At 40.6% G+C, this 22,383-nt stretch overlaps 1 protein-coding gene across 1 annotated transcript in view; it reads right to left on the bottom strand.

Annotated features, from left to right (window-relative positions):
* Nucleotides 1-21,362, bottom strand: part of LOC137782498 (protein kinase C-binding protein NELL1-like) — a 220,837-nt gene extending 199,475 nt beyond the window's left edge. The window contains exons 1-2 of the mRNA XM_068571803.1: nt 21,262-21,362; nt 20,554-20,682 (exon numbers count right to left, since the gene is read on the bottom strand). Coding sequence (XP_068427904.1) covers nt 20,554-20,682; nt 21,262-21,310 — 178 coding nt within the window. The 5' untranslated portion in view covers nt 21,311-21,362. The remainder of the gene's footprint in view (nt 1-20,553; nt 20,683-21,261) is intronic.
* Nucleotides 21,363-22,383: the final 1,021 nt, after the last annotated feature.

Genomic DNA, 22,383 nt, shown 5'->3' with positions numbered 1-22,383 from the left:
AGGAAAACTTTTTGCTCTCTTCGAGTGCTGAACATTTAAGAGTTTTCTTCATCGAGTGATAATCATTTAGTCGGATGCCGAGCAAAAAACAAAAGAGGAAAATATTTGTCGGTTGTCACCGCGTGTTATGAGATAAGCTGATGATCCTGCGTTTTATATGGATCTCCATGGGAGATAGATAGATTATTTTATTCATTTTTAAACTCAAGACCGTGGTTTGAAGTAGTTCCAGGGAAAATGTAATTAGGATTTTCCGATATTTAAATACCACTTGTCACAATACTGCTTTAAGAAAAACAATATACAGAGTTATGATACAAAGAACACTGCAGACAGACACGCACAGTAAATATTTATGGACTGGAAACGCACATGTTGTAATACACATAAGTGGCCGCAGCGCAGAGCGACAGAAAGAAGACGACTGTTGCCCACGAGGTCAACGTGTTAAATACGCGTTGCGTTGTTTACCGTTTACACCACTAGCATCCGTCAGATTACTAGCATCCGTCAGATCACTAGCATCCATCAGATCACTAGCATCCATCAGATCACTAGCATCCATCAGATTACTAGCATCCATCAGATTACTAGCATCCATCAGATTACTAGCATCCATCAGATTACTAGCATCCATCAGATTACTAGCATCCATCAGATTAGCCAAAAGCTATTCTGCCCTTTTCCCTCATTGTCCCGGAGAACTCCAAGGACACACCGAGCTGATGAAACCGAGAGGAAACCCAGCAACAGACCAACTGCAGCAACAAAACCTGTTTTTCAGACTGTAATTGACACAAGCGCAGGCTTTGAACCACCGTGCTGTTAAAATACAATCACATGACTGAGGAATGAAACGTGCCTGAGGCGTCTTAGTCCCGAGCAGGGCGTCCAGGGTGACACTCCAGTTCTGAGGCCAATGCCGGGTACAGAGTGCCGACGCGATTTTTGAGATAATAAATTGCTCTTATTGGCTTTTTGCTCACCTGGAGATGCAACACAACGCACGATTGTCCTGAATGTTCCTAGATAGAAGAGCGATGCATCGGTCCACGCCATGTTCTACTAAGACCAGATGGAGGAGGGGGGGGCAAGATTACTCTTTTGGTTCAATACAACCAAAAGAGACTTAAGTCTTCATCTGAACTTGCACAAAAAACAGGCGTGTAATTATCTCTGACTCACACTGAGCTGAAACCAAACGAGTGCACATAAATTAGGTAAAAGGCGTCTGATCCCTCTCGTTTATGGCGGGTGAGGTGTCGGCGCTCAGCTGAGTGGAGGAGAGACAGCGGAGATTTGATGGCGGCTGCGTGAAAGCCTCGTGAATAAAAATGTCTGACAGCTGACGTAAAACCAGGGGATCGGATCGGGATAATCTATCTTTCTATCTATCTATCCATCAATCCATCCATGTCACACATATACACGTACACACACACACCTGTACCTGACACCGTACCTGAAACTGATCTTTGAGCTTGAATCGAGACATCACAATTAACATATTAAGATGGTGTGTATGCAATAGTGATTGAGGCCTTCAATGCCTTCTGGGGAAGCAGGAAACCAGAGCGCTCAGAGGAATCTCCTGCTGACACGAGAACATGCCAACACCCAACAGAAAGGAACCAGTCAGCACCCGTTTCCTTTCAGGTGACACTGAAGAATGTCTGCTTTCACCCGCTATAACGTAAACTATAGATTAACTTATAAAATGAGCATCTGCCTTTCTTACATATTCATACTCCTCGGCTGCTTTTTGAAGCCAACAACAAGCCCAAAAATCTGACTGAATGAGCCTCCTCTGTCTCCATCAAAGCCCGTCTCACTTTGCAGCTCTGCGTCTCGCCTCAGAGACGCGACCGTAAGACATGAAACGCTTTCAGTCAGGAAGAGCGGCGGCGGCGCTCGCTGTGTTTCGCTCTGCCTCCGCCTCCTCCAGCCCCGACTAAAACAAAATGACGGCTCGCCTCGTGTTGCAGTCAACGTTCAGATTTCTTATTTTTAAATCCAGCGTCCTTTAATCCTTCACTTGAGGGTTGTTGTTTTTTTTGTGTCTTCTTTCCCGGTCGCTCCTTCCAAGTGCTGTGGCTTTTAAACACGATAATGGATACAGTGCTGGTGTGAACAACCAAACGGTGTTGGTTCTGAGCGGCTAATAGCGCCTCAGACCTTCTTTTCACACACCACTAAACAAGTACAAAGCAAACACTTTGTCCTCCGCAAACGAAGCTGAAAGCACTCTGAGACAGAAATGCGCCGTCCTTCGAGATTTCATCTAAATCCGACCGGTCGTCCAAATCTTTTAAAGTACTACATTTTGACACGAGGCCGAAGCGCATCATCCGTACGACTTCCACTTAAGTCACTCAAATCGTGTCAAAGATTCTTGGTAGTTACAGATTTTGTACTTTTCTCACAGCCCCCCTTGTCAGAGCTAGTTTCCATACAGTAAATTTAAAGTGCTGGACAACATTTGTATTTGTATTACGCAAAAAAAAAAAAAATCTACAGTATGACTCAGTTTTCATGATTTAAAATATGCGGTGTCTCCAAAATGAGAGCACTGTTCTTGATGTTTTGCAAATTAATAGAGTTTAGTTCAAAGAGAATATTTTTGAATGAATATAAATGAATCCAATAAGATTGAGGATGAAAACCAATTTTCTTTCTCGGAAACTAAGAATTATTTTTAGTCGACTGAGGACATCAAAGGATGCCGATTTATTACTGATATTATGCTGATATGTCCAAGACATACAGATGCACGTCCACATTCATATGCAGCCACACAGAACCTCATAACTCGCGTCTGTTTGTCCAATCAGCCGGATGTGACTGCTGCGCAAAGTAGCCAGAAATACAATGAACTGACCGCAAACACAACGATGGAAACTTATTGGTGGACAGGAGCTGCTCAAATGAAGAAAACCTGCAACCGATATAGATCATCAGGGATCTGCGATTGGTTTCGGCGCCAAAAAGCATCATCTGTGGACTTCTAAAAGTTTGATTTGCTCCCTTTTGTGCTTTATGATCCATTGCACCCTTAATTTTAAAGGATAAAGTTTGATCTGTGTCGTATTTGCATGGGTCAGTATTTAAACCAGAAAGCTTCCCATATCTGTTTCTTTACTGTACTTTGCTCACCTCAGCCCACCCGTGCTGCAACCGAAAAGCGCGAGTATGTCGCTACTTATCCAAGTGAAAATTGGAGCGAGCGAGTGTGAAAGATTATTTGGTTGCAGCAGTGAGGGGATGCCAAGTTCAGGTTTGGAAAAACACACTGAAGTGCCAATTTGTTATCTTTTTCCTCTCTCCTTTTTTTTTTATAGCAAAAAGCTGGCGTACTGACTAGTTAACTGTCATGATTTGTAGTTTTCTGTTTCCTGTTTGATTTTCTAGTCTTGCGTCCTCTGTGTCTCTGCACTTCCTGTCCTGGTGATTGTCTTCTACCTGGTTCCTGATTGTGTGTCCTCGTTGTGTCCACCTGTTGCTCGTTAACTCCTCTATTTAAACCCTGTTTGTCTCGTTCCTCCGTTCGTCGTGAGTAGAATTTCTCTGTCTTTTTTGTTGAAATAAATTTGTTGAACTGGGCGTTTCGCTCTCCGTCACACCACCCGTCTTTGTGGAGTTTGACCAATAAGACGAGACCTGGAGCGCAGTGAACTTTCTATTTTCTGGGCCCCGGAAGAGTCGGTGACGATGACGGGTTGGCCACCGAGGTCTCTCATCATCAAAACCACCATTTTGTGCTTGAGTATCACTTTAAGTACAACGCTTCCATCAAGGTAGTGACGTCACACCGCCGAAGGACAGATTAAACATTCAGCACTTATCTATAAAACTAAAAAACTCTATTTGAAACCAAATTAGTTTCTCCTGATAGTTCCTTCAAAAACTTCTGTCATCATCCGAGTTGATCTCCGGTCCAGACCTGTCGGATACGAGTCAACATTGCCGGCCTATTGCACTGTTTCTATAAGACTTGGTAAAGATTAGATGGAGAAACATTGTGTATGTGCTTTAAATGTTTCATCAGTTTGGCAGCAGCTGCACCGAGAAAAAAATAAAAAAAATCGGGCCTGCTTTCTCATAGTGCTATCATGGGGTCGTGGTATTAATGAGTTGCAACACATTTAGTGTCGTCTCTGATGTCTCAGTGTAAAAAGAGGGGCGAAGAAGGGTATTGAGACAAAGAGAGAATATTACTTCATGATTTTGTTTATAAAACAGCATCTCGCTGCAGTGGCTGATTGTCAATCTAGTTTTCTCCAATTAAATTTGAACGTAGTTATCGTATTGATTTTAGAGCAAAAATCGCTGATTGTGTCGCGCTGATGATCACAAGAAATCAGCATCTTTGTTTTCAGAGCAGCTGAGCTGAGGAATGTTTAAAATGGTGGATTCTTCAGTTCATCAAGAGCAAAAGAGACCCGATAACTAGTATTCAGCCATGAAACACTGTCAGGATATTCAATGTCTTTGTGGCGACGCTTCTGATCTTTGCTTTAAGTCTCAGACTCTTAGAGTCCTTTTTTAGTCAATTTTCTCGATTTGACAATTTCTTATTCGCCTTTTTAAGGCACTTTCATATAAGATGCATACCCATGTTTTACATCATAAATTGCAGAACAATCTCAGCTATCTAGATAATGAGGCGACATTGTCATGAGGCAAAAGTGTCAAGACAAAATATGACTCTAAAGCTGAAAAATGGAATCTCAATTTTCGGAAATTCTTAATATCACTTATGAAAACATAACTTTAATCATGTGGTTGGACTGTTTGTGATGGAAATTGGTTTACCAAAGGTTTAGAGTCACAAAAGCAGTGAAATATATGAAAAAAATGGTGCACTCAAAATGTCTAATTCGACACAAAATATCTAAATCTAATATGTAGATTTGCCAAAACATACTCCCCCATTGAGTGATACTTTTGTATGTTTGGGTCAATAAAAAGGAATAAAAAAAAATGTATCTGCCAAAGATTAGAAAGCGCTAGTCGCGTTACTGCATCTAGAAAGTCCATTTTCCATTTGGTCAGTCCACTCTGCATGTCTTGTTAAACAATCACCATCAAGGCCAAAGTCTAATGATGCAGCATTACGCAATCAGAACCAATTAATTACAGAGATTTGTTTTTAAGTGGCATTATGTCAGAATTTGAGTACCTTAACTGTTAAAATAGGAATTGTGGCCAATGAGCAAATATTTATTGGTGTTTGCTTTGTTTTACTGTGATTTCTGTTGCAGAGTCTGATTCTTTAGGTCCTAATCTTTCCAAAAGGCGTCTTATTGACGCTCCAGGAGGCATTTTAGAGGAATCTGGCTCATATCATGCTGGATGTTTCCTAGTTACGATTCCCAATTTTTTTTTATGCAGATATACATTTTTTCCCCCAAGACTTTGCTGAACAAATGCATACAATAAACACAAGTATTGGAATTAATTTGGGGTTCCTCCGACGACTCAAACACAGGAATAAACACTCAAACACAGGGAAAAGGAGGTCTGGAGCCAAAATTGGTTTCCACAGTTTTCAACGAGTTAATGACATAGCAGCTATTTTAAAAAACACCAAACACATGCATATGCACACACACAAACCTTGAGCCTCAAAGTGACACCGTGACGACCACAGACACCAAGGTGCATAACAGGACGCCGCATCAGTCTGACAACCAGCAAATGTTAGCCAACGTCTAACAAATCCATACCTGTCAACCTCATGGAAACCAAGAGAAGCGCAAGTTGTGGTCACATCCCCCCTCTCTCTCTCTGTTTGAAACTGTTTTCTTAAGACCAGACAGTGATGAAACTTTTTATTTCTCAGCCTCCAGAGGCATTTGAAGTTTAATTTGCACTTGAAACAGGAAAACCTGCAGGATAGGTTTTGGTGAGGCGTTCGCATGGCAACAGCGATGCGCTGCAAGTTACAGGCTTCAGCTCGACTTTAAAAAGGTTGTCCGTGACACCACCTGCCACGAAGCTGCCACAGGTTGCATCTTATGGGATGGCAAATTACCGGCAAAGTGCAACCATGCCTTGGCAAGGTGTCAGTGTTGTCTTGGTAACCACCTTATTGGTGCCCGTGGTTAATCCATGAAGTACTGTGACCACATCATGGGAGACGAGCCCAGCGCTGCTTAATCCCAACCACATACTTCTCCTCTGCACACGTTCTGGCAATGGAAGTACAGACGAGCGCCACAGCTTGACAAGGTCATGCGAGGGCATTCAAATCAAAGATTGCGAACCTAAAAAATAAAAATCTACAATCTAGATCTATGAGTACGTAGAATAGATTAGCAAGTGGCCTAATATTTATTGGCCTGATATATTTACACTACTGTTCACAAGTTTGGGGTCACTTTGAAATGTCCTTATTTTTCCAAGGAAAGCACTGATTTTTTTAATAAAGATAACATTACATGAATCAGAAATACACTCTGTACATTGTGAATGTGGTAAATGACTATTCCAGGTGGAAACGTCTGGTTTTTAATGGAATATCTACATCGGTGTATAGTCCTATTTCCAGCAGCTATCACGGCAGTGTTCTCGTGGTACATTGTGTTTGCTTGTTAGAAGGCTAATGGATGAGTAGAAAAACCTTGTGCAGTGAAAAACAGCTCTGCTAGTGAGAGAAGCTATAAAACTGGCCTTCCTTTGAGCTCGTTGAGGATCTGGAGCGTCACATTTGTGGGTTCATTAAACTCTCAAAATGGCCAGAAAAAGAACTTTAATGTGAAACTCGTCAGTCTGTTCTTGTTCTTAGAAATGAAAGATATTCTACGCCAGAACTTGCCAAGAAACTGAAAATTTGTCTGGGTGACCCCAAATGAATGGTAGTGTACATGTATGTACCATGACAGACTCAAGGTCTTGAATTTATTGATTTAAATTTTTTTTATATTATTATGGTTCTCTTCTTGATGATGATACATGTTTGATAGTGGCTGGATATTTTATGTTCTCTCAAAGACAGTGCTTAGTTTCAGGAAATATTATCTTTTGAGAAGAAACGACAGCAAAAACATGAGATGAAAAGCAGAACATTTTACAGTTTGTCCTGCGTGTGGTCAGTCAGATTATGTGGTGGACTTCTAAGTTTTTAATCAATTTAATACCAATATTGACTTTATGTGGGGTCAGTCAGCACACAATGGACATTCCAGATTTACATTTCTTTATCACGAGATTTATCCGTGATGTAATAATCGACGGCACACAGCAAACTCCAACGGCTAGCTAGAAGCTAAAAACTTTTATTTTGTTGGTAGTTGTAGCGGCTGCTAGTATACGACGTGTCCTACATCATGCTAGTGCTACCGAGACGTAATTAGCGGTAATTATTCGTAACAGAGCAAATTCCAATTTCAATCTATGATAGGTTATAAAGCCACCGGAGTGAGAGTGAATGCAATTACAGCGTGACTATGATAGCATCAAAACAAAGACAATGGCTCCAGGCGGGACAAAGCGGGGCTAATTATATCAGGCTTCTGATGGAGATAGGAAGGTGCTGAAGGCTCATTCTCGCGCCTTCCACGAACAGTTTGAGGCAGCGATAAATAGACAGAGTTTAATTGCTCCATGCTGAGGTTAGTGTGCCAGTTTCCAGTCATGCAAGCCGCGGATTTGAAAATGAGCGTGTCCTATTGCAGATGGCATTTCTCTGTGTGTGATAATGAGCCCAACTTTCAGAGGGGGCTTTGAGGGCGTGATAATGCACGATTGCATCTACTTTTCAGAATGATCAAATCTAAACTTGCAACTTTTCATAAGAGCAAAAAAAAAAAAAGTGTGCCGCTGTCTATCACATTATATAATATTACATAAAGAATTAAGAAGAGCCATCAATCCAGCCTGCGTCTGTCCAGTAAATAATGTTAGAAACTGTGTCTATTAACAGATCTGGAACGATGTGTACTTAATCTAAAATCATAAATTATGAACTTAATTTACCTTTTACGTCGGATGTGCTATATCAGGAAAGAGCAACTAAAACCTATCGAAGAGAGCAGATGATTTAAAAGGAAATCTAAATCAACCAAAGGAGGAAAGTTTAAAGCGTCTACAGTCGCACCAGTAAAGAGTCCGATGAATCTCGCTGCTCACAAGTTAAATCCAGAGCCGAGGAGGGATCCCAAAAACTAAAGCTGAGGAAGAAGATGATGAGGAAGTAGTAGTAGCGGTAAACCAATACTGCCGTTTCACTAATATGCGAGTCCTTGCCAATGCGGAGTACCGACTGAAGTACTTAATGACATCATTCACTTCTGACAAAAACTTTCATGAGGTTTTGTTTCTTACAAATTAAATATAGCTGACATTTTGTAACCATCGTCGTTGCGTTTTCCTGATACAAACAGATCATAGTTCTTTGCAGTAAGGATGATCTGAATTAGCTGTGCCATCCGTTAAACAGTTTAAAGAAATATCACAAAGAAAACAACAGTGGCTTGCACAAACGGAAAAGCTGGTCCACCTTAAAAGTCTGAATTTGGATATCGCCGACCACAACCAAGAGTGTTTGAAAAAAAAAAAACAACAGATGGTAGAAGCAGGACAGAATTCCAGTTTGGATCAAAATCTGCAAAAAGCAGCTTCACTGCACGGCTCCAACGCCAGAAATAGATCCCTTGCTGTAAATCCTGTGGTCCCAGGAGGCCGCGATACTCTGGACAAATTTTATGGATTGAGGGTGTGCCAGGAGAGATCATGTTTCCCACATCCAACTTTGGGGCACTTGCGTCTCGCCATTCTTCCTCCACGTTGCTTTAAAGTCGGCAGCAGGGGGGGGCCACGCGTCTGTCCCTTTAAAAAGATATCGCCCTCATGCGCGATGAATAATTCAGATGGAATAATTCCGCCGAGGTTCCTGTGAGGTGGGACCAGTGTCTCGCCTCCTCCAGCAGTAGGACAGCCAGGAAGCTCATACATAAAAGATGAAAGGTTTGATAGCCTCCATTGGATTCAGCAGCAGTAGACTTTAGAGTCGTCGCCTGGCTTAGCTCGCAGCCTGTGAACTGCTCACAGCCTCTCGGGCATGCCTGCATGGGGGCTCTCTGTAATATCTGTGACATATGCAACCCAACTCCGCTCTGCAGTCAGAAGGGAAGGTATAAATAGCTACAAAATGGATGCAGGAGAGAATGAGACTTCAGTGAAACCTCTGCGTTTCTAGCCAATCTACTTCAAACCACAAGAAAATCTCGTTAGGGTCATATTGTCCCGTTGCTCTATTTGTGTTCAATCAAGATTTCCCAACAAAAAAAAAATGTGTCATCACCTATTTCTCCCACTTGAAACCACCTACTGTCTAATTCCTCCAAAGCATCTGCAATTGTGAGCTAAATTTGGCTCCTTAATTTGCCTTTTTTCTTTTTTTTCCATTTTGTTGCATGCAGCTCGGTCTCATTTCCAGCGTGAGGGAACAGACAGATCCGTTCGAGTGGAGCCAAGCCTTCTGCCTGCCCAATCGCCTGACACAAACATGATAACATTTCACTGGAGCACATCAAAGATTGGCATATTTTGACTTTCTAAAAACAGGAGTAACATGCGCAGCGCTGATATGCTCAGAGGAAAGCAAACCTGCAGCGAGACCTGGATTTATCGGCCTGTGCCGAGGGTGAATCTGCAACGCTACAAAGACATAAAAGGACAAACTTTTTGGTTTGAGGCGCTTGTCTTTTGATCGGCTGTCAAGAAAAGTCTCTGTGGACAGACAAGTGTAGCCCGGTCTACAAATAGTGTCACGGTGTAAATAGTTTTTTAAAACACTGAGTTAAATGTACATAAGCAGAGAAATAAGTTGCGAGTCATCTTTACAGTTCAAAAGTTAGCGATGATGCAAATTAGCATAGCTGGCATGATGTGTATATGATTCAACATGTGCTTTCTAACAGTCTAACTTGTTGTTTTTTTATCTCTCTCTCCATCTATCCATCTCTAGATATAGATATATATATATCTATCTATATCTAGCTATCTATCTAGAGATCTCAAATTTGTCTCAATAACAAATGTTGCAATTTTGAGTTGATATTATACTTCACTTCAAGAATAAAGTTGGACAATATAATTGATCAAGTTGCTGAATGCACCTGTAGTGTAGAAGTACATGCACTGTGAGTGGAGTTTTGCACGTGTCTGGTCTCCCTCAGGGCAGCGAGGTGAGAGACACAAAGACAGGACGTTGAAATAAAGGCAGGTTTTTGTGCTCTGCCTCGGCACAAGGTCAATATTACCCTTTATGCCAGCGTAATTGTCTCGCACAGTGGCCGAGTGGTTCGAAACCGGGATGTCACAAACTGAGTGAACCTTCATCATTCAGTTCAGTGTCCAGATTGTGCCCTTTCCATTCAAACTGTTCGTCAAGTAAAGACCCAGTTAGACCAGCTAGCACCGAGACATAGTCTCTGCTCCTGCATAGTACTAGTCTATGCACTGCAGCAGGCTGTGTAAATGTCGGAGTCTCGTGAGTCTAACTTGGCTTTTGTATTTTCCCCCAATTTGTTGCTAGTAAATACACCAGTAGTAGTAGTGTGTCCAACATGGACATCCTTTTTATATATATTTTTAATTAATAAATATAATATAAATATATATTGTTCTGTAGGAAAATGGTGGAAAACACCATCAAATGACACACAAACTAGAACCTGCTGTTTTTAAAGGGTTTACCATATTTTTACTGTAAATTCTTGATCTGAAAAAAAAATACCTCCTAACTAGAGCAGTCCGATTATTCAGGAGTATATCTCAAGATGTTGCAATAAATATTTTATTTTAAAATATGCAAGTTTTGTTGTTTATTCCGGCTAGTATAACCTACTGAAGAGACTAATCTATCACAAGGTCAAAATAAATAAATAAATAAATAAATATATATATATATATATATATATATATATAGACAGAGATATCTATAGATATGTATAGATATCTACATCTATAGATATGTATAGATATCTACATCTATAGATAGATAGAGATATCTACATCTATAGATAGATAGAGATATCTACATCTATAGATAGATAGAGATATCTACATCTATAGATAGATAGAGATATCTACATCTATAGATATCTACAGATATCTACATCTATAGATATCTACAGATATCTACATCTATAGATAGATACAGATATCTACATCTATAGATATCTACAGATATCTACATCTATAGATAGATACAGATATCTACATCTATAGATAGATACAGATATCTACATCTATAGATAGATACAGATATCTACATCTATAGATAGATAGAGATATCTACATCTATAGATAGATAGAGATATCTACATCTATAGATAGATAGAGATATCTACATCTATAGATAGATAGAGATATCTACATCTATAGATAGATAGAGATATCTACATCTATAGATAGATAGAGATATCTACATCTATAGATAGATAGAGATATCTACATCTATAGATATCTACAGATATCTACATCTACAGATATCTACAGATATCTACATCTATAGATATCTACATCTATAGATATCTACAGATATCTACATCTATAGATATCTACATCTACAGATATCTACATCTACAGATATCTATAGATATCTACAGATATCTACAGATATCTACATCTATAGATATCTACAGATATCTACAGATATCTACAGATATCTACATCTATAGATATCTACAGATATCTACATCTATAGATATCTATAGATATCTACATCTATAGATATCTACATCTATAGATATCTACAGATATCTACATCTATAGATATCTACAGATATCTACATCTATAGATATCTACAGATATCTACATCTATAGATATCTATAGATATCTACATCTACAGATATCTACATCTATAGATATCTATAGATATCTACATCTATAGATATCTATAGATATCTACATCTATAGATATCTACATCTATAGATATCTACATCTATAGATATCTACATCTATAGATATCTACATCTATCTAGATATATCTAGCTATCTATCTCGCTAGCGATTAGCATTGGCCCAGCCAATGGGCTTATCCCAGCTGTCAATGAGCGAAGGCAAGGTACAACCTGGACAAGTCGCCAGGGAGAACATGCAAAGATATCGGTATTGGCATCCATGGTATTCCACAAATACATACATACATACCCACAAGTGGTTCCCTGAGCCATTGCAATTCTGTCATTTGGTATTTCAGACTTACAACCATGCATCACCATCACCACCATGGTGGGAAGTTATTCAGCCGTTATTTATCAGCCAGTAAAGAGAGGCAGCACATCTGGGAGGACAGAGGGCCCCCGGCCCCGATTCAAGCCAGTCACATTGCCGTTATGGGCTATGTGTTTAAACTATTAGGCTACCAGGGCACCCGTAATCTGTTGTAGCCGTCTATGGTGTTATACGAGAACTGCCGAATCCTATCTTCCAAGTCCTCAGGACAGATACAGTAAATAATGAATGCACCCTTGGTGAGAGGACGAGATGTAAATTTATTCTCTAAGGTCTTGAGACATTTGAAAGATACGCAGGCAGACAGTGGAGCCAGCAACAGTGTTTGTTTTCCTTTACTAATCAGTAACCTGTTGATTGAGTATTCCCGCGTAGAATGTATAAGCCAATCAGTGTTAAATTATTAGATTAAAATCATGTTGAAAATAGCCCATAACACATGTAAGCAAGGCATCTGGTGAAGGTATTAGATCCGAACTTCGGCTGCAGACTCCTGGTTTGTTGGGAGATGACAGAGCTGAAAACCTACACCATAACAGATAATTAGGGGCTGCGCTTTTTAGTGTATTCAAGGACACTAATCATTTTAATCAATCGCATTGCCCTGCCTCAATTCAGGCTTCAGGGACTCTGTTCTCCCCATCTGCAATTAGAAACGATCATTATTACCTTTCTTCCTCATTAAAAAGCACTTCTGTTGTCTACAGCGATGTCGTTTTATATCTGCATGTATCGATGTTTTGGTCCAAAAAAGGCATTTACAATGTTCTAATTTATCCGTTTATTGAAGTCATGTGATTTAGACTTTGGTGTGGAACATGTTGCATTTATCTCTGGGATGTAAGTGCAAGTAGACTGAAAGATAATTTGCTGAGAAGTAGAGATTTGCTGCTTACTCAAAACGTGGTTTTAGTGTCCATCTCTTTTTCTATAACTGACTTCTTTCTTGTATCGTTGGTGTGAAAAGGAAAAAGCAATGTTTAGTTTGGCATATATTTTTCATTTAGTCTTAGTTTTGAGACAACAATTCATATTAGTTTTAATCCCATTTGTATATTTAATATTTTTTTTACTGTTCAATTTTTTTAATTATGTTTTTCTTACTGTTCTGTTTATTTATATTACTTGATTTCTCTATTTACAGTAAATAAGGGCTGCTGTAATCCTGTAATTTCCTCACTGAGCGACTAATAAAGTACAATCTCATTTTATTAAATAATTTTATCCTCAGTTTACAAAAACACTTTAGATTAGTCGATGAAAAAAAAACATAAAACCCAATAGGATATATATCCTTCTTAAACTATTATTAAACAGTATATATGTCAACTCATCTATTCCAATGAAACCAATTTTTTTTCCTATTTCAGTCAAACTCATTTCACATAAAACATCTTATCATTCTACAGGTTTGAATAACTCTGAATGTGATTTTGGGATCCAGCTCACTTGCATTCACTCTGGTTTAACTGATCTTCAACTGCTGCCAATTGAAATGATGCGTGCTCACATCGTTTTGAGAGTTTGGTTTTCAGGTGTTTGGAGGGCAGAGTGGTAAGACAGCAGCTGGTTACTGTCGGCTTTCTGCTGTTTATAAAGCGCTGGCTGCACTTGTCGGCACTCAGTTTTTCTTAGATCGTAACCGATTGCAAGACTTGAGTGATTTCAGTTTTGTCAATTTACAGGTTCAATACACAATTATTTTAGCTTACACAATATTTTTCTTCTTCCCTTACGACATCAAGTGTTCTACAATAGCGCAACAAGAGGCGGCTGAAATCACTTGTGCACTGATCCGTACCGCTGCGATTATCACTCTGCTTTGTTTGGCGTAATGGAAAATCCCAAAAGCTCCTGACTCATCCAGACTTCAAATTTGAAGCATAATCTACGAGCTAGCTCGCTGCACGACAACCAGTTTGCATTGACAGCTGAGGAGAGTTCAGGTAATGGTGTTCTGACTCTTCTTTATATTAATCCAGGTCATAGTTTCATGATCCCATCCCTTTGAATTCACGATTAAAGAACCAGGTCTTCGACTCGGAAAGCTGGAACACATAGCTTTTGATTAAATCTTTGCTAAATCCCGCTCTCCGATTGCAGACCAGCCAATGATAGCATAGCATCAACCAGCTCTCTAGTTCCAGTCTCTTTATTTTCTAGATTTTCTGATTTATTCACTGTTAGATACAAGTTACTCTTCAACTGGATTGGGACACTTTTGTGGTTCTTTTTTGTCTGTCAAACATACAGTTGTGAAAGAAATCCTAAAAGAGCTGTTTGCGGTTTGGATAAACAACAATAAAACTTTGTAATAAATTACACTTCTTAACATCACTAATTAAATTAACACGTACAAATCTGGTTAATTATCTAAAACCCAAAACCGTTTTACAGGAACTTGAGTTTCTCGTTTTCAGAGACATTTCAGTGTTACACTTCAGTTGCTGTAAACACCTTAAACAAACATGTAATGTGTTAATTAGTGAGTATTCCCCTCTGAGTGGACAAATATGAGAGTGGGATCACGAATGTTGAACTATTCAGTTAAGTGTCGGTATTTACAGTTTAAAAGTGTACATTTTCTCTCAAACTGCCAGACAGCAACCGATACATCAGTGAATGATGCCCTAGATTTCCTGGTATGGCTTTTGAGAGCGAGAAGCTTTGAACTGATTCTTGTGTGTCAAGGGAACATATGTGACGGCAATCAAAGAGACCCGAGTTCCTAGTCAACAAGGACATACATCCCCCTTCTTTTAACCCAAGATTAGATTTTTTTGTGTGGCCACATTGCATTCTGGAGCAATTCCCACGGTGTTTCACTCTCACAATGGATTCATGCCCGTGTGATTGTTCAACATCAATGCAAAGTGTCTCTTTAATTCTGAAGGGCTGACACCAAAAAGCTGACATTCGCATTTGATGCGTTACGTCGCTGACATTTTTCCTGCAATTAAAGTTCATTCTAGTTTCGCTGGAAACATTTTGGCGTACACTTACATGCCCATCTGGCCAGTAATTCACCGGGATAACAACGGATAACAATGTTGAATCCAGAAATGCAATGTGCATCAGCTGAGGCTCTTTATCAGGCCACAGTGAGACATTCAGGTGTGGATTTCAGCTTTAAATGAGGTTGGGAAAAAAGGTTTTGACTGGAATTAACAGGAAGGTCGATTAAACATTAATTAAGGACCATTTCAGCCCGTAAGACGGCAGAGTTGTTGTATGTTACGGATAATTGGGCTAAAAGGCTGATAAAAAGGTGTGTTATGGATCTCAGGGATATCAGGATCAAGGCTGCATTTGTTGTTTCTCTTTTAACTGTTTAACATTAATGATTTTGAGTAAGAGAGTCAATGAAGAACAAAGCAGTCCATGCTGACCAGACAGATTTGTCAATTTGTTCATTTGAGTCTTCGGAGAATTAAAACAACCAGGAAATAAACTATTAGAAAAGACCTCAGGGCCTTTGTGGCCCTTAATGTAAAAACTTGGAAGAAATATTTCAAGAAGCAATCTCTCATGACCTGATGACAGGAAACAAATGAGGGATTACTTGAAAATGGATTATCATATTTTGACTTTGGTCATCAGCCAAATGCAAATGGTATTCAGCTCATGATGTATAACCTAAAAACCACAAAACAGGACTACCTAGATTAAAACATAGATCATTTTCAAACCCCTTCATAGCCACATCATTAAAAGATAATACAGTACAAATATAGTAGCTTAGTATTTAAGTCTTTTTCAAATGTTTGTCTTGGACAAAATGTAGATGTTTCCAGTGCGCTAAAACTAAACGGTTTAACTTCCTGTAAAACTGTAACGCCCATTAGGAAAATAAAATTGGATGGATACAACATTAAGATCTTTATCTTTATACAGTGGCGTAAAACAAATGTAAAGTGTGTCCCGATTCTGGCATTAAGGGAAAGGTCATGTTGTTCCCCAAATGAAAAAGGATTTATTCTCAGTGGTCATTTTAGGACATCACAGACTCAGCTGGTCGAGCTCAGCTCTGCACTGTCACACTCAGTTGCTCAGAGTTCAACTTTCACGAATATGACTATAGCTTCGTCTTAAATATACCCATAATACACGGTACATAAATACATTTTTAAAAAACAGACCCGAAATGAATCCAAGGACAGTCGGATTGTGCTCAAACGGAGGATAATTAGATAAGATTCAAAATGAGGTCAACTCAAACACCCAAACTGGCGGCAGCATGAAGTGGCACCAATTAACAAGCAATCCCAGTTGAAAAGACTTCACACATTTTCACATCACACTCCCAAACATTAATGTTTCTCCTGTTATGAAAAGGAGGGCGTATGCCAGATGATCAGAGCTGATCAAATGTGCTTGGATCCACGTCAGGATGTCACAATATTAGAAGCTTGAAGGAAATACCAATGCCAGTGAACTTTCACGATTCTCAGGGAAAAAAGAAAATAAATCCCCATGCACACTCCTTATTACCGTTTGTCAATTCATCCTGGTGTTAAAGTACATTCAGCTCAGCCCAAACTTGAAAACGGCTTGTTCAACCCAAACAGTACAGAAGGGACAACTGTTCCGTTCTGGTGGGTTTTTTTTTTCTTTTGAGATGGATTTGATGGTTATTTAAACAGTTGAGTATTTGTAATAGTTAACCTTCGAATAGTAGTAGGAATAGAAATAGGTTGATAACCTTAAACACAAACAAAAAGAGTAGATTAAAGTCTACATTAGAATGGCTTTACACAACAATTTGAAATCATTAAACTGCATATTTACCAAATAAAGCAATTACACAAGCAAATCAGATGAAATTTCCGTTCACAAGTATTTCCCTTACATACATGCCATTAACTTAAACTCCTATTTTTCCTTCAAGTTCAAAATCAACAGAAAATAGCAAACAAACGATTGCTTCGAACAATATTTCAAATGAATAGAATCCATACCAGTTGTGTCTGTGGTTGAACACCAGCTGTGTTGTGGAGAAGAGCAAAGAGGGCAGCTAAGCTAAAACCAAACATTTTAAACCCATGCATATTGAGGCGTGCGCTGGTGAACTTGGTCCCTCCAGAAACATGGGTTGCATTTTAAGTTCCACTTTGTTTGGGTTCTGCCCCCTACAGGCTTGGAGTTCACAGATGCTCTTTGTTTCAATGCATGCTCAAACTTGTTTTAGTGTTACCACCGGAGGCAATAACAGCAGCTCGACAAACTTTGCAATAAATCGTTTTATGATCTACGTCAGATTTTTCAAATGCAAAAAAACTCCAAACAGCAGACACAGCTCCTCTCTTGGGCGTCTCTTGTCTCTGGTTGTTCCTCCTGAATCACTCTTTTCTGTTTTTTTTAATGAAGCGACAGAGTTTCTTGTTGTGATAGTGGGCGAGCTGTACCCAGCATGCAGTTTGGCGGTGTAATTTTATGAATTATTTTACAGATTGTTTGTCACAAACTGTTGGGTCGTGGGTTTTTACCCAATTAAAGAGTGTTAGTTGTGGGTTATTAATTGTTACAACCATGACTCCAGCTCAATACACGTATGCCAAGTAGCTCCGATCGCTGCGCCCTCAGCGGTGAGCGATGGACAATAATTGTAAACAGTTGTTAGAGCTATGACAATAAATGAAAAATTCATACCGTATGGAAATTTTAATCCGGTACACCGTCTACCACCCAGCCCTAGCTTGAACACATAAAATATGCACCCTCAATGCACCCTCCGTACATTAGCAATCAGCTCCGTTATTTAGCCAATCGGGGCTGTACTGCCCACCGGCTGCTGACGGTTAACATTACCGAGCTTTCCTCTTGCCCAGGGACTTACTGTTCACAATGTCGGATTATCAAGGAAAATGTTCTCCATGCCCCGGATTGACACGACTCGACTGACGTCCTGTCTCAGGTCTGAGATATTAAAATGTCATGCAAATCCATCTCATGGTCGTTTAGGCATTTGAAATAAAAGTAATACTTACGAGAACAGAGCACCCTGCAGAGGAAAGCCAAGTATGATTTCGTTGTTAAAATATTCCCCTGTAGACCAAACTAAAAGACTTACGGACCCAAATGTACCTACAGTGGAACACAAACTGATAATAAACATGAAAATAACTTCAAATCTAAATTACCATTGCTACAGAGGGGTCTGACAAATGAGGTAGACAATCTCGGTTTCGAATTTAGGATGAAAAACTAGATCTAGACAACATTTAGACTAAACTAAACTTAATTCAATACAGCACAGACGTTCCCACAATGTGAAGCAAACATGGGAATAAACAAAGAAATAATCAGGCTACAATAACAGACATGCTATCAATTAGCTGAGCTTTGTTACCCCGCTATCGCAGTGTAGGGATTATAGTATTTATCTTGGATCAGACGTCGAGATAAGGACCCGTTGGAGGAGGCTGCACTAGCCTGCCTTTTTATTGACGGCACTGGTGCATCACCCTGGTGAAAACGTCCGGGTTAGAAATCTATTTCCGAAAACAAACCATCTGTTTGGGAATCACTAAGAGACTGGAGAGACTGGTCCCATCATCCAGCCAAAGACACTGCCAGAGCCCTTCTCTTTCTCTCTCATTGCTATTGACACTAATTAGAACCGCACATTGCCATTTTTCTTTTTTTTTTTCACCCGAGCTATTTGATCAGCATAACAATATGTTCCACCACAATTTCTGCAATCAACACAGACGAAATATGGTATGGAGCTCGGCGCGCGACATGATTTTTGTGCGGCACGGATAAATAAATCCTCTTGAATAATCACTGACCCAATCGAGCACAGCTTCCACTAGACTAGGCAATCACGGACCGTTTTGTCGGAAGTTATGAGAACAGCGACTATTCCGCTTTTTCGCTGCAACTTTGCCTGCAAGTTGCTCTGTGGAGCCATCTGACTCACTCGGCCCAGCACAACGGCGAGCCGAGTGTTAAAGTTGGTCGCAAAATGAGCGTCCTCATCCAACGCCCACAGGTCCAGTTTCCCCTCCTGGATTAGCCTCCTGCTTCCCACACTATCTGGCTGCTGCACGTCAGGCCTGGGAGTTTTAGAACTATAGGGACAGCAGCTTGGAGTATGTGTGTGTGTGTGTGTGTGTGTGAGTGTGTGTGGTGTGCATGTCAAGTAAAAAGTGAGGTTGTGTATCCCTCATGGCCTCCAGCACAGAATCTTGGACAGCTTCACCTCGGCAGAATCGGCCGGAGCTGCCTCGACTTCATTCACACAGAGCCAGTGGCGCATCGAGCCAAGCACTCAACACACACACACACACTATTCAACAGCCAGTGCTGCTTATTTGGGATTCAAGCTGCTGGTGTTTGTGCCAGGATCTTTTGAATTTGAATATTTTCATGCCAGAAAAGTAAAACAGAGTCGGCGTTTCATTCCAAACATTGCGCTTCCGTCCAGGTTGGAGCAGCCAGGAGGAGAGGATACCTCTCCAATTTAAATGTCAACCTCAAAACACGCTGCCTTTAAAAAACCGAGCTATCAAAATTACAATAGTCACCTGAATAGAAAAAGTTTCAAATATGATAATCAAATCTCCATTGCAGGTTTCTGTGTTTCTAGAGCTGCAGCCAAGCGGGAAACAAACACACAGAAGCACACAGCAAGCAACTAATCACCAGAACAATCAGTGCGTTTCTCTCAAGCAGTCACCCGCGATTCTTTCTCCATCTTCCCTCACCGCGTCTCCCCTCTTTCTACTTCGACTCCCCAACAATCCTTCCTCCAAACAGAGTGCATCTATTTCAGAGAGCGCAGACGAGCCAGTGAGCAAAGCAAATTTGTCTCCTGACACTGTCAACACACCTCACCCTCAAGGTCAACTATTAGGACTCATGGCTTTGACTTCTACCCACAATCATTTTAAGACTGCGTTTGTTTGTTTCCTTTGAGGGTCGAACACCAGCCGTGTGCCCTTCAGGGTCCTCGCACCGGATATCCATGAACCACCAGTTGTTGGGAGCGAGCGACCCTGGATGCTGTTGAAAACAGCGCTGTGGAAATCCTGCACAGACATAGAGCAGCTGAAGTGTGTCCGGGGAAGAGCCAGAGCATCTGCTGCTTGGGACAAATAAATGTGGAGTTAATTATGAGAGGAGGCTCCCTGGAGTGATGCCTCTTAAGCATTCCAGCGAACACTGACACCAAAAGGTGTGGCACAGCACTAACTACACGAAACAAAGGGTGTGTGTGTGTGCAGCCGTAACACAGTGGAGACAAGAGACGTTTTTGAACTTGAGCAGTGCAACTGATGATGGGGGAAAGGGGTTGTGCGTTACCTCGGAACAGGAAGGCTTTGGTGCTGTTGTGCAGCCCCGCCACTTGGGTAATTCCATAGGTGGCATTTGCCAGGTCAAGTTCATTGATGATATCAATCTGGTAGTCTTGATCTGATCCGAAAGCCCGAGCTGCGGAAGAAAAACCAAGGTTAGGGTGATGAGAAAGTGTTCACAGCCCGCAGAGAGGATTGAAGCGGATTCTAAAATCATTTTACAAACCGACGTGGTCACTGCTTAAAATGACTGGTGGTTGTGGGAGGAAGGGGAGGAGGGGGGGGTCGCAGTTTTAATTTACACGCAGAGTTATGCTAGTTCTGCCCACTGATATCCATCGTGGCTTATCTGCCCGCAGCCGACACCTGTGTTCTCCGCGGGCTGTGGTTGCAACGTACGCACACGTTAAGGTAAAAAAATAAATAAAATAAAATAAAAATACACCAAAAAAAAAAAAGCTGTCATCTCTTTTATCTCATCTGGTTGTTATCAAATATCAACTCAACCAACTGCAGGTGCCAAAACAATCCGCTGCAGTGTAAAAAAAACACACACACACTACCAAAACAAATGTGACTCGCTCGCGCGCAAGGTGCAAACTGAGGAAGCGGTTTAAAAAAAAAGAAGAATTTTAAAAGCGAAGAAGCGCGCGCCACTCGCAGCAGAAGTCCTCATTGCGATGAAGAAGAAGAACAAAACGCGGCGTGTTCTTACCTGCTTTTGTAAAAAAGAAGAGAGATAACAAAGCCACGTAAATATCCATTTGTGTTGGAGTTGCGCTGTACAGAGTCCTCAACCGTGCGCTCCGCTGCGTAGACCCACACCAACAGCCGCTCTGGTCCGTCTGGCGCTGTGCGCACCGCGCTCACCTCGCCTGGATGTGGAGGAAAGCAGGACCGGTCCACATCACACGAGCGGGAGGGGGGAGTTCCCTCGGTGCACAACCAGATCCCGTTTACTGCGTTTGGATGCGTCCAATGAAGGCATCAAACGTGCGAAATATCCGCGTTTATTAGCGACATATTTTAATCTGGACACCAGATTGGACCTTTTTAGAATATCCTCAATCTGTAAAGTCCCCCCACACACACCTCCACCCCCGCTCAGACCACAGAAACTTTCAGTTTCGGAGGTGAGAAAAAGGCTTTTCAAAGGGAAATCGGTGAGTGGAGGACATGGGAATTCTCTGTAATAGATAGGTAGGCTGCTCTCACTTGTCACAGTAGAGATTATTCAAAGAATTTTCAGCCTCACGCGATTATTAACAACACAGCAGCTGACAAAGTAGAACGGATTCCATTATCTGCATGGAGACACTGTAGCCTGCAGTGAGGAATTTGTATAATAGTGCAGACAACAACAAAAAAGAGGAGTCCTGCAGCTCCTCTTTGCTTCTGATAGCTCAGCTCTACAGGGAAAAGCATGCACTGGTCAATTGTGAGATATTGAGCTATTAAACATCCTACGCACATATATTTTAGTGTTTATTTTACCATTTCATCTGTTGATTACAGTGAGATATGCTATATATGTGTATTTCAGAGTCATGTAATACAAAAACATGAATGCCTTGACGTCACTGGGTAATTTGCATGGTGATATCTGAATTTTGCTAATTTTTTTACGTAGTTTACGTTGCATATCTTTGAAGGTGTTCTCAAAATGAGTTTATTTCTCATATTCTGAGCCAGAAATCTCTACTTTAGTAGCACTTGCATACACCAAACGTTCAAGTTTCATACACGTTTAAAGGTTTGAAACATTTAATTCCTAAAAACTGTTTGTTTTTACAGTTTATGGAGCGATAGAAAGAGACAAAGACGTCATGAATTCCCA

The sequence above is a fragment of the Clinocottus analis genome, unplaced genomic scaffold, assembly GCF_023055335.1.
Source record: "Clinocottus analis isolate CAN_PGR_092001 unplaced genomic scaffold, fCliAna1.0.p SCAF_1, whole genome shotgun sequence".
In the NCBI taxonomy this organism is placed as follows: Eukaryota; Metazoa; Chordata; class Actinopteri; order Perciformes; family Cottidae; genus Clinocottus; species Clinocottus analis.
This window is presented reverse-complemented; position numbering and strand designations above follow the sequence as displayed.